The following is a 13152-nucleotide window of genomic DNA, read 5'->3' as shown; positions in this document are numbered from 1 at the left end:
TGGAAGACCACAGTGGTCAGTAAGGATTCAGGCACCAAAGTGATATGAACAGCCAGAAAATTGGGCCAGCACAGGTAAGAAATGAGAAATTTTTAGGGCCATTGAACATCATGCATTTTCAGTGTTCAGTAGCCCTGAAAATCTCTCATTTAGGCCAGGAAGTCTCAGTCTCATTTGAAATGTTGAAATAAAGAGAACGTGCACAGGTTCTCATTGATCTAAATTTCTGTTGAAGTCCAGGACCTCCCACCATCTTTTCTAGTCCTTGATTCTTTTTCCAGACTCTTGTTATGAAGGGTATAGAGCAGGCCTCACCTTTTTTTATTGTAGTGGTAACTGCTGTCTGAGTTAGCTTCAGAGCAAATTCTCCCATCTTATGTGAGTACTGTCTAAGCTGGACCCTGCACTAAGATGAATATTAGTTCAAGGAAATAAATAGAAGTTGTTTATTCCCACATCAAATTTCCTTCCTTCTTAGATTGCTGAAGGATATTTTCATCTCTTTCTAAATAAGACTGGAGTCCCTTTTGATTTCTTCTAGGTTCCTATCTCATCTCCTTTCCTTTTGACTTTATGCTATAATTCTGTGTCCTTCTCTGGTTTGAGCCATTTTTACAGATTTGCAAATCAGTATACTTTTTTTTAACTGTTTACTTTATATTGGAGTACAGTTGATTAACAGTGTTGTGTTAGTTTCAGATGTACAACAAAGTGATTCAGTTATACATATACATGTATCTATTCTTTTTCAAATTCTTTTCCCATTTAGGTTATTACAGAATATCGAACAGAGTTCCCTGTGCTATATACAGTAGGTCCTTGTTGGTTATCCATTTTAAATATAGCAGTGTGTACAAATCACTATACTTTTGAGAGCATCTTTTTTTTACATTAACATAGTCTTTTAACTATGTTCTGGGATGGTTCCAGTTAGCCAATATCAGTCACAAAGGATGAATGTTTATACTTCGGGCTTTTAACTCTGCCAGATTTTTTGCCTTACTTTTCACTATACTGACAGATGGGGAAATCTTGAAAATTAAATAAGGCAAAATTGGTAGGTCCTGAGTACCGAAATAATGGGTGCATTTGGAACTGTGAGGGGGGAGATTAGGCTTCAGGAAGCTTAGTTATTTAAGTCATCTGATATCCACAGGCTCCAGACTTGCATGTGGGAGCACTCCATCTCTCACTCTGGTGCCCCAGAAAAGGCTGATGAGCCCTGAGCAGAAAAACAAAGGTCAGGTCTGGGTGGTGTGCCTTTAATACTCCGTTGTCATTTAGACCTTTAAAAAGGCTCTCTGTGATACTTGCCAAAGGACATGACATGGTCCTGTTAACTCACTCTGCTTAGTGCCTAGTACAGTACTGTGCATTTGATACAGCTTTTTCACAAAGTAACAGAAGAGGAAATTAAATTGGGCTGATTTTCTAAGACTAGGAGAAATCAGAGATGTCTATTTTATTTTGTTTTCTTAACTTGAAATTGAGTGGGTGTTCAGCAGAGCTGTGTTTAAGTAAACTTAGATGAACTGATTTGTTTGACAATTTGATATCATTTCCCCTTCAAAGCCCCCAAACTGAGAAATATAAAATGGTACCCAGTTATGAAAATTATCTGCCTCCTGTCTAGTGTTGCTCCTTCCTTCCTTCCTTCCTCCCTCCCTCCCTCCCTTCCTTCCCTCCTTCCTTCCTTCATTCCTTCCTTCATTCCTTCCTTTGTATTTCTTGCTTAAGACTGTAATAACTCATTGTATTTTTCCCTAGAGCCAGTAATGAATTATTAGTGGGTCTGTAGGGTTTTTAAAAATTTATTTATTTATTTATTTATTTTTGGCTGTGTTGGGTCTTCATTTCTGTGCAAGGGCTTTCTCTAGTCGCGCCGAGTGGGGGCCACTCTTCATCGCGGTGCACGGGCCTCTCACTATCACGGCCTCTCTTGTTGCGGAGCACAGGCTCCAGACGCGCAGGCTCAGTAGTTGTGGCTCACGGGCCTAGTTGCTCCGCGGCATGTGGGGTCTTCCCAGACCAGGGCTCGAACCTGTGTCCCCTGTATTGGCAGGCAGATTCTCAACCACTGTGCCACCAGGGAAGCCCTGTAGTATTTTTAATTGTGTGAATTTCTATTCACTATGCCATAGAGTACAGTTTGTAATAGCCATGTTTATAAACTGATAATTTCATGTTTGATGAGGAACTATTTATTAAGTAGACTTTTTACATGATATATTTTATGTACTCGGGTTATTAATAATCTTGCAATTCACAATGGATACCTAGGCTGTATCAGTACTTTAACATAGCAAGACTTGTAATCATGACACAAGATCTTACTTAGCTAATGTGACTGATTATCTTTCACAGTAGAAGTATGAGTAGCACCTTGACTCATAAAACCACTAGTTCTTTTCCCATTCCAATTTGAAAATATTAACCATTCCACATTTTGCCATAACAGGCTTAAGTTATAATTACAGAAATTTATAGAGGTCAAGGGAGGTCACCTAGAGATCTGTTTCTAGTTGGACCTGAACATTTTGCAAATGAGAAAACTGAGGCTCCAAGATATTAAGTGACTTACCCAAAAACTGCATGGCTAATTAATGACAGCTGTCTTTGCATATAGTCTGTAAGGCTTGTTATGCATTACAGTAGTTAAAGCTAATAATTTTATCCCCTCTCCCTCTTTCTTATTTTGGAAATGGACTACACTCTTTGGAAGTTATATTCCAGATCACTCAGGTCATGGCTAAGATTTACCATGCTTTTTGGCCTCCAGTTATTTATTTGGAGTGTGATGACTTAAAGCTCCATTTTAAGAGGAAGTGTCGATGGGTAGCATTTAAAGAAAAATAAAGTCTTGAGCTCATCAGAAACTCAGAAGTTCTAGAAAAATGCTGATATAAGTATTACTTTCCCTTTCAAGTTCTGATAAATGACTTCTCCAGGCTGAACACCTGAAGATCAAGCCCTAGATTCAGAGAGAATATACAGTAGTTCATTTTATTCAGCACTCCATAGAATTTTAAAAAATTTTTTAAATTATTAGCATTAATAGAGGCCTAAAGTGATCCTTCGTGCCAATCCACTCAATCTAGTCACATGATTTCCAACTACAGAATGTTCCCTTAGCTGCTGAAAGCTGACCAGTGATCAGTTTCATCTTCAGTTTCCCCCCTAAAACTGGTTTTCGAAAAATGGTTTTCAATAATGTTCCTAGGAAAAATGTGCTCCCTAGAGGATCAGTGAGAAATCATGAGTCACTTAGCCTTGATTGCCTCTTGACTTATAAATAAGCAAAACAGAATTTTGACTACCTTTTTGTTCATATTACATGTGCTTTCTTCCACTAGGAGGAAAAAAGCAGGGCCTCCTTCTGGCTCAGAGACCCTTAGCTCCACTCTCTTACTATCTGGTGGGGTACAATCCACTAAAAAAACAATTATAGAGGTATAATTGAAGTACAATAAACTACACATACTCAAAGTGTACAATATGATAAACTTTGGTATGTATACACATGTGTGACTATTGCCATAGTCAAGATAGCAGATATTTAGATCATCCCAAAGGTTTCCTTGTGCCCCTTTGTTCTCCATTTCTCCCTTATTGTCTTCCCCAGATAACCATTGATCTACTTTCTGTCACTATAGGTTGGTTTGCATTTTCTAGAACTTTATTTAAATGGAAGCATGCATTACATACACATTCTGTTGGTCTTTTTTCACTCACTTATTCTGAGGTCCGTGCATCTTGTTATATATCAATAGTTCATTTTTTTTGACTGAGTAGTATTCCATAGTGTGCATATACCACAGATGATTTATCATTTCAGCTATTCATGGACACTTGGGTTGTTTCTAATTTTAGCTGTTAATGAGTAAACCTTCTGAATAACCTCGTACAGATTTTTGTGTGGACAGAAATTTTTATTTCTCTGTGATAAATGACCAGAAGTGCCTTGCTCTCCTGTTAAATTTAGCTTCACCTTTTTAGGGAACTGCCAAACTGTTTTCCAAAGTGGTTGTACCATTCTACTTTCTTACCAGCAGTGTATGTAGTTGCTCCACACTTGGTGTGATCACAATTTTTTAGCCGTTCTGGTAGGTCTGTAGTTGTATCTCATTGTGGTTTTAGTTTGCACTTTCCTAATAACTAATGAGGTTGAGCATCTTTTCATTCATTTATTGGTCATTCCTGTATCTTTTTTTGTGAAGTATCTCTTCAAATCTTTTGCCCATTTTAAAAACTGGATTTCAACTATTAATTTGCTCAGATTTTGTCTCCTACAAGGCTGCAAAATAGGTTTTCCTTACAATAAGAATTAAATACATGTTTGTAAGGCCCACATACATCATTCACTTGGCAACATCTGTGTCTGCTTACTCCTGAAATGTAGTTTCTCATGTTTCCAGTCTATCCATTTAAATCCTAGATATTCTAAGATTATACTTACATTTCTCTTGTGACTAGCTTTTTGGTAAGAATAGATCTATAATAAATCCATTGAACTTTATCTTCTCTAGGGAATCTGTAGCATTTTAGGTAACAAGGTTATATGTGCAAGGCTAAAAACATCCACTTATGGTGCTTTGTAAGTGCTTTATAGAAAATGCATCCTGTGGGAATTTTGAACGCCGCCAAGACATTTGTGTATTTAAGGAAATAATTTACAATGGTAACATTGATTTCAAGAATGGGAAGCGAGGCTGTTCAATGAATAACACTTGCTGTAAATAAGTGAAACTTTTCCTTTTCTTTCTTTCCTTATTTATTTATTAATTTCTTTCTTTATCATTAAAAAATGAACAACTGATAACTTACTTGCATTGTTTCATTCAAAAGTTATTTATCAGCAAGGCAGTGTACTTTTATCTGACTGTATCTAAGAGAATGTGGGGTTTAGTCTTTGTATTCAAATCATAGTTCCAATAGAAATCTTATGTAATTTTTTTATCGTGTTACACCACATTTCCTTACAAGGGAACAAATCCATGTTCAAGTTTCTTTTTGAATGGGAAACAAATCTCTTTAACAAAGAGGGATTGTGCTTACATCCATCAGTGGTTATTTTTAAAAACTTCTCTGTTATTATCTGAAATGACAGATTAGCCATGTATTTATTTTTATTTGCTCATCCTTTTCCAATGAATGTCTTTACTATGACTCAGATGCTCATATTAAAATCTTTGGAAAGTCTCATCTCATATGCCATCGTATGAGTGAAAATAAATGCAAGTGTGTAAATTTATTTCCTAAATATTCCTAAAGTAAATTTAATTCACTAAAGCAAATTTAATTCCTAAAGTAAAGTTAATTCCTAAAGTAAATTTCCTAATTAGTGCCCTGAATCCATGGCAAATAAACGGGGGGTTGGGGGGGGTGGCAGTTCACAGTAATTCAGTTCAAACACTTTCTTGCTAGTGTCTCCGAATAGAATTTGAGCTGTTGTTGAAAAATCTTTGGTAATGCCACAATAAAGTTGCTCTCTCACTTCTCCCCTTTTCCTGGCTCCCACTGATTTCAGAGAAATCTCTAGAGAAGCAGTTTTCAAAGTTTTCAAAGTCCCTGGACAAATAGCATAGGCCTTACCTGGGTACTTGTTAGAAATGCAGATCCTCTGGCCCTACTGCAGACCACCTGAATCAGACACTGAAGCTGGGGGTGTGGGGAGAGCAGGCCCAGCAGTCTGTGTTTTCACACGCCTTCCAGGTGATTCTGAAGCATGCCAAAGTTTGGGAACCACTGGTCTAGGGGAATGAAGGAAGTTGTGAATGCAGGCCTATATAAAATTCCTTTCCTACAGCTCCAAGCTGACAGGTTCATGATGAGGTTGCTGTAGCAACAACTGCACAATAGGATTGGATAATGAAACTTTGTGAAATTAAGAGGCATGAATATTAACCAATCCCATATTCTAGATCACTAAGATTTATATTGGGCAAAATGGATTTTTACTTTTAGCCTTATGTCAAGAAGCACAGTTTCATAAGGTTTTATGTTTGATAAGTGGAAACCATGCCATTTTTTAAGGATCACTCCTATAGAATTTAGACAATTTTGATAGAAAAATAGAATTACTCTTAAAGACATTCATCACAGGACTTCCCTGGTTGCACAGTGGTTAAGAATCTGCCTGCCAATGCAGGGAACACGGGTTCTACCCCTGGTTCGGGAAGATCCCACATGCCGTGGAGCAACTAAGCCCATGCACCACAACTACTGAGCCTGCGCTCTAGAGCCCGCGAGCCACAACTACTGAAGCCCGCGTGCCACAACTGCTGAAGCCCGCAAACCTAGAACCCGTGCTCCGCAAGAAGAGAAGCCACCACAATGAGAAGCCCGTGCACCACAACGAAGAGTAGCCCCCGCTCGCCGCAACTAGAGAAAGCCCGCGCGCAGCAACGAAGACCCAATGCAGCCAAAAATAAATAAATAAAAATAAATAAATTTATTTTAAAAAAAGACATTCATCATAGAAATCATAAGTAACATCCTCAGCAGTGACATATAACCCTGAAAGAATTTATAATTGACTTTTCATAATAAAATATAGTAGCTTTATTTACCTGTAATACCTGTTTCAGAGAACACGGTGCTGGGTACCTAATGGCTGTTGAATAAGCATTAAGATTTGATTTGTTAAACCCTTGTTTGGCAATTACATGTCACAAAAATTGCTATTTTAAAAAATATATTTGTATTCTGTACTCTTCTTTCTAGTATATGGTCAGTCTAAATTCTAGCACTTTCTGTATTCAAAGAATTAAATTCATTTTAGGGTTTGCATTTTATTGATATGTGCTAAGGATTAGATGTGCTCAGTTAAGCTTCTTCCTGGCCAGGTGACATACCCTGTCTCTGATGTCAGTCTGAGAAAATCCTATATAGTGTACAACATCCCCGGATTACCTTATCTAAGTATTACATGGACATTTCAGATGATATGTCTTGGCATGTGGTCATTTTTCATTAACTTATTAAAGTCTGTTAAAGCATCTTTTCCCCTTTTTGACACCTTGCCATAATTGAATGCAAAATTGACTGTAAGACTGAATGAATGCCTGATATTCATGCAGTAAGTTGATGGGGCTTCCTTGGTGTCTAGCAGACACCATGCCCAGATGGGTGTTTTAGGAAAAGGGGCTCTGTTGCTATCTAACATTGGCTATGGACAAGTGACATCTACCCTGTGGACTTCATTTTCCTCAACTGTAAACAGAAGGGATTCATTACAGCATCTCTAAGATCTTAAACATTTTATGATTCTAAGGCTTAGGGGGAATTGGGGGGAGAATCCAAGCCTTGAAGCACTGCTGAGGTGCAATATACGATTGAAAGTTTTTTTATGTATTTCTTGAAAGAATGAATGAAACAGAATAATTAGCATAAAGTCAGCCTCATACTTCTTTGGAGACAATGGAAAATAGTGATATTAAGTACTCATAATTTTAGAGTTTAGACTAATGTGTTTTAGGAAAAATACTTTCAAAAAGTATACTTAATGTTTTTTCCTCAGAGTTTTCACATTGAATTATTTATTCTTAACCCTAAGGTGTATTAAGTACTTAGAAAAGCCAATAATTTTAATGTTTTAAGCATAGGTATGCTCTGCAGATCATATATATTCTTCCTAGAAGAGAAATATCTTTTAAGGGACAGCTCTCTACACTTTATGCTCCCCTGCACTCACTTATTTCATTACATTTGTGCAACCTAAAATTGTAGGTATAAAGCTATTTTGGGCATGCTTTTTCCAGAACCTTGTAAGAGTCAACAGGAGTATAATTTTAAGCTACAGAAATGCAAAATAAGCACAGAATCCTAGCTACCATAAATATAAAGGCCAGAATTCTAACTTGGCAAAAACACGTAAATACTAGCAATGGGGGAGAAGGACATAAGGACAAAAAGGTCGAATTTTACCGGGTATTTCTGTATGTTTATAAACCTTTTCTCTGAACGTTGTGTCTTCTCAGAGATGGAATTTTGTGAAACCCCTCACACTCTGTGCTCTGGCTACCAGACAGACATGCACAGTGTTTCTCGGCATGGCTACCAGCTAGAGATGGGATCCGATGTGGACACGGAGACAGAAGGTGCTGCCTCACCTGACCATGCGCTGAGAATGTGGATAAGGGGGATGAAGTCAGAGCATAGTTCCTGTTTGTCCAGCCGGGCCAACTCCGCATTGTCCTTGACTGACACTGACCATGAAAGGAAGTCTGACGGAGAGAATGGTAATAGAACTATCTATATTGTTTACATAAAACCCAGAGAGGATGCAGGTTTTAGCCTTTGATTTGTCTTCCTTCCCTATGTCTGCCTACCCTTCATTTCGTCTGCAGAATGGAGATGCAGGTTAGCAGGGTCCCATGGACAAGGCATGTACCTAAGTATCTGGCAAATAGACACGTTCATTTACAATAATAGACGAAGTACTTTTTATTTCTGGTGATTCCCCCAAAGGAAATAAATCCCATAGAGTCAGCAATATCGTGCATGTCTTATTCATTACTCACCTTTTATTTTCATCTTTATTTTCCAGTGCAATACTAGTGATATTTATTTTAGAAGTACTCATGTCATGTATTTTGGCTTTGTATCAGTATATGAACAATGAGACGAACAGCCGTATAGCAAGCTTTTTCTGTATGTGCTCTCTACTTTGATTCAGATTAACCTGTCAAGTGTACAGAGAAAGGCAAATTAACCAGATTGGACTGAAATGATTTAAAAAAACCAGAAGGTGAACATCAGCCATTTGCCAGACAATAAGTAGTAACAGCAGTATCATTAAATTGTAGTTATGTATTATTTTCTTACAACTTTTAGAAATGGAAAAGTTTTGTCATTTTGATTTGTTGGAAAGAGGTTAATTTATTTTGTTGTCTGCTTTTCTGTCTCTACCGAAGAACAAAGTCCTTTCATAAAAATCACATTAATGCTTATTAAACACATGAATCTCCTCCTCATTCTGTTTGTCTAAATTTCATAGGTCCCATCACCATGACCACAAAGCCTGGTCTGTTAGCAGTGGCTAATGAGTATTTTCTCAGATGTCAGAGAGGTAGCCAACAGCCCTGTACCTGCAGCTTTTTCTGTTCTATCTTCCTCTGCCTCCTTCAGCCTGTAGGAGACATTGGCCACAAGGATATAATCAGGAATATTTGTAATATCACTTAATATCCTATCACCAAATATCCTTGAGGGTCTTGATATTTTAGGTTTATTTTCATGTATGTATGTATGTATTGTTGACTTAGGCGAAGAGTGTAGAGGAGGTGAAGTGTGGAAGTGAGAAGGGAACATATTTGATCTATGTCATGCATATTCATGTAAGTGAAGCAGCATTAGGATGGAAGTTGGGAGACCTTGGACTAGTCCCTACAGTTTTTGGGCTTCAGCTAGCTGTCAAACAGGAAAAATAACGACCAAATTTATGTGAAATGGGGTGATAGAGGCTCTCCTGTATTTCAAAGACTTATTGTTCTTCCTCATCTCACTCCTGATATAAGGAAGTTATAGCCAGTTCACTGGGTTGAAACATTAAAATAAAAGAAAGGAATTTCCCCGTAGGGCTCCACCATTCTTCTACTCCTGCAAGACCCTAGGTATGGGGTTTCTTCTGGGGTGATGAAACTTCTGGAATTAGATAGTGGTAGTAGTTGCACAACTCTGTGAAAATACTAAAAGCCACTGAACTGTACACTTTAATAAGAGTGTGAACGTTATGGTATGTGAATCGTATTTCACTGAATTTGTTATTTAAAAAATACTACTGGATGAAGGGTAAGGATTGAAGATTGAAGAATCCCAGATGACTTGGACAAGGATTAATTAGTAAAAATGTTTGCTATTACAGGTTTTAAGTTCTCTCCTGTTTGTTGTGACATGGAGGCTCAAGCTGGATCTACTCAAGGCAAGTGTTTCCAAATATTTGACGACAAATTATTTTACCTCACCCCATCCCTGACACCCACCCTACAACATTCAACCCTGCCCGTCTGATAAACAACACACAGGCCTGGTTAATTAACCTGTCAAAGATTAGTTTATTGGTAGCTTGTTGGTTTGCTTTCCTCTGGAAGACTTCATGTATGTGTATGTTGATAGTAATGAGGAGGTGTGGGGGGGAGCTAGGTAGAATAGGGAAACATTGATTTAGCATGAGGGCAGAGATTTACATCAGGTTGGGTTGGTTTTGGCCTCATGACTTTCTATTGTATCAATACATTATCTATGATTTTTAGCATGACTCTAGCCATTAACATAGTATAGTTCAGATACTGTCATAACTTTACACCTAGCAAATGGTCTTGGTCTTTTCCTTCCGATGCTCTGGCTTGACTTAAGAATCACACTATACCCATGTCATCAATTATAAATAACACCTTCAGATGAAGGAAATGTCGTTCATTCTTTTCTGTAGACCTGTTTTTATACTGTGTCATTCCTCAGTGGGGGGACATTGGTGTCCTTTTATTTTTGCCTTGATTGTGCTCACTGGGCTTTGCCCTTTTGCAGAGGGATACTGAAAGCAATATTTATTAATGATTTTAATGAAAATCAAACACTCTGTGGCAGAGGGAATCCTCACATCTGACCACAGGGCAATGACTCAAAATACGTAAGGAACTGGGGGAAATGGATCAGAGGGAAGATGTATTAGAATCAGCTTCATCAAAATGCGCATTATCCTCCCCTTCTTCCACCATGAGAACTGCTCACTGTGATGAGCCACTATACGCACTGTGTTCACGTGCCACGTCCCTTGGATGTGTTAGGAACCTTCAGGAATGTTTGGGGCTGTTCAGTTTCGTTTCGCCTTCAGTCTATAATCAGCCATCTACCTTGATCATGTAACACTATTTACTGAGACAGAGTTGGAAGACTCAGGAGTAAAGGCCGTGTATCTTTTCTTTTCTTTATAGGTTTATTTTCCTTATGATTTATTTTAGGAACTGGATGCACTACCACAAAATTGGGCAGGGCACCAATATAAAACTATGATCCACTCTGCAAAAAATTAGTCCTTAACTGTAAGCCTCTTTTGACCCAATGTGCACCTCCAAGGAGGATTTCAATAGAACATAGTGATTAAAAGTTTGTATTGTGAAGCCAGACAGCTTAGATTTAAATCCCAGCTGTGTGGTCTTGGGAAAGTTGTCTAAAGTTTCTGTGCCTGAACTTCATCATTTGTAAAACAAGGAGAATATTGCTATCTACCTCTAAGATTTTGTGATGATTGAATAAATTAATGTATATAAAGGTTTAGAATACTACTTGTAACATATAAGTACAATAAGAATGTTCACTATTCTTACTGATCAGCACTTCACAATTTCCAAACACACTTTTAATATCTTTATCTCAGTTCATCCTCCTGACCCATCTGTGGAATGATTCTGTTGTTATCAGCATTTTACATAGGAGAAAGAGTTAAACAGCAATTCAGAAACAAGTTAGCTAAATACAATTGATTATTTTCCAAATAGCCACTTTTTTCCTCCCTTGGATCATGAATGAATATAAGATATGAACTTGAACAACTTTTCTCTACTCAGAGTTCTGTAAGTTTTACTCTGCTCCTACTAGTAATTTTCAGTAAGGAGTATACAGTTTGGAATCTTACGACCTAGAGTAAGATTTCACCAATTTAGATTCCAAAAATTTTCAGTCAGTGATAACCAGGCCTGGCCTGCCTTCAACATTTCCATAGATTCTCACAGAGGAGGTTTGAGTTGAGAGTGTAAATGGTTTTTCTAAAAAAATGTTAATTTGAAAAAACAAGTTATTTTTAACGAATTAACATTTGTGTGCACATGTGGCTATTTATTTCCCATTGATCTCATACATTCATGAAAGCAGGCCTAGCAAGGAATCTATTTCAGTAATTTGAGTTTCTATATACTATGTTTGAAAAGAGTAAATAGCTTAAAATTTGGGGGATTTATATACTTCACTACCTCAGACTCCATGCCACTCCATCCCTGTGTCTCAGTTAGTGTCAATGACATTTTATTTTGTTTCTGTGTTCCTATATACATTCTGATTTTTAGATTATTGATGAGGCAATGGGCACAATATCATGGATCGGCTTAGGATGATTTAAGCTTCACTCCTGTAAATTTGGGAGAGAAGTGAAGATAGGGGAAATTGTTAATTTGGGTGTTTTGTTCAACTGAGAAAGATTCTGAGATGTGATTTCAAAGACACTTTCAATTCTATCCATCCTAGGCTATAATGTCTTGGATTTTCTACTTATATTTCCAAAATCATGTCTATAAGGACTTATTTCTTTCATTTAATTAATCGATCAAGCCTTTGAAAATATTTATTTTTTCTCATTTTCGTAAACTCTATTTGGTTACCCTTAATTGAATTGAAGTTTCTGATATGCTTTAACCCATGAAAAATTAAAATAAATAACCTTCCATTTCAGTACCGAAACAGACCGAGAGGTCTGCAGTGCAAGGAAGGGAGAGCAGCAGGTAACAGAAGAGAATGTGGATTTCTCGTCTTTCACAGGGCAATCAGAACACTAATGCACTTTATTTCCATTCCCTGAAATTTGTCCTAAGTAAACCCTTTGTCGTCTATTGACGCTTAATTGGCTGTTAGGAAAAATGCAGATTTACTCAAGTTAGCTTCAGCCTGAGGCCCATGAGCAGGACACTTTGATATCAGTCATAATACTTTATTCATGTTACTCCTTTTCTACTCCCATTCCACGTTACTACCAACCTTACTATTCATTATAGTCTAATACTTGAGTTGTGTATTTTCTATCTTCACGATGGTTTTTAATAAGTACTAGATAGGAAGCTACCTGAAGACAAAGCCTGGTTTATTCCATATTTTTGCTTCAGTACTTAGCCACTGGATCTGGAGCCCAGTAGGCACTAAATAAATGAAAAATATGCTTTGCTCTGAGGGGAAGAATTAAAACTGAGAGATAATATATTTTGTAGATCTTCTCTAATAGAAATGCTACAGTGGGTCAAACCTCTGGTCATCTAACACACAACTCTGCCTCTGACAGGTGATCCAGTGGGCTTTTCTTAGAAGGATTTCGCAGTCCTACTTGAGCATTAACCTCAGTGATTAGGGTGTTCCTCAATAATTACATTTGACTCTACATTAGGCTGG

General features: G+C 37.5%; 1 protein-coding gene across 3 annotated transcripts in view; it reads left to right on the top strand.

The window, feature by feature from the left end:
• Positions 1–13152, top strand: part of TENM1 (teneurin transmembrane protein 1) — a gene marked incomplete at both ends in the record, with an annotated part of 603322 nt that overhangs the window by 86271 nt on the left and 503899 nt on the right. For all 3 annotated transcript variants that reach the window (XM_082610702.1, XM_082610701.1, XM_082610700.1), the window contains 2 exons: positions 7980–8240; positions 9866–9922. In XM_082610702.1, coding sequence (XP_082466828.1) covers positions 7980–8240; positions 9866–9922 — 318 coding nt within the window. The remainder of the gene's footprint in view (positions 1–7979; positions 8241–9865; positions 9923–13152) is intronic.

The sequence above is a fragment of the Mesoplodon mirus genome (genome assembly GCF_964341445.2).
Source record: "Mesoplodon mirus genome assembly, chromosome: X".
NCBI lineage: Eukaryota > Metazoa > Chordata > Mammalia > Artiodactyla > Ziphiidae > Mesoplodon > Mesoplodon mirus.
This window is presented reverse-complemented; position numbering and strand designations above follow the sequence as displayed.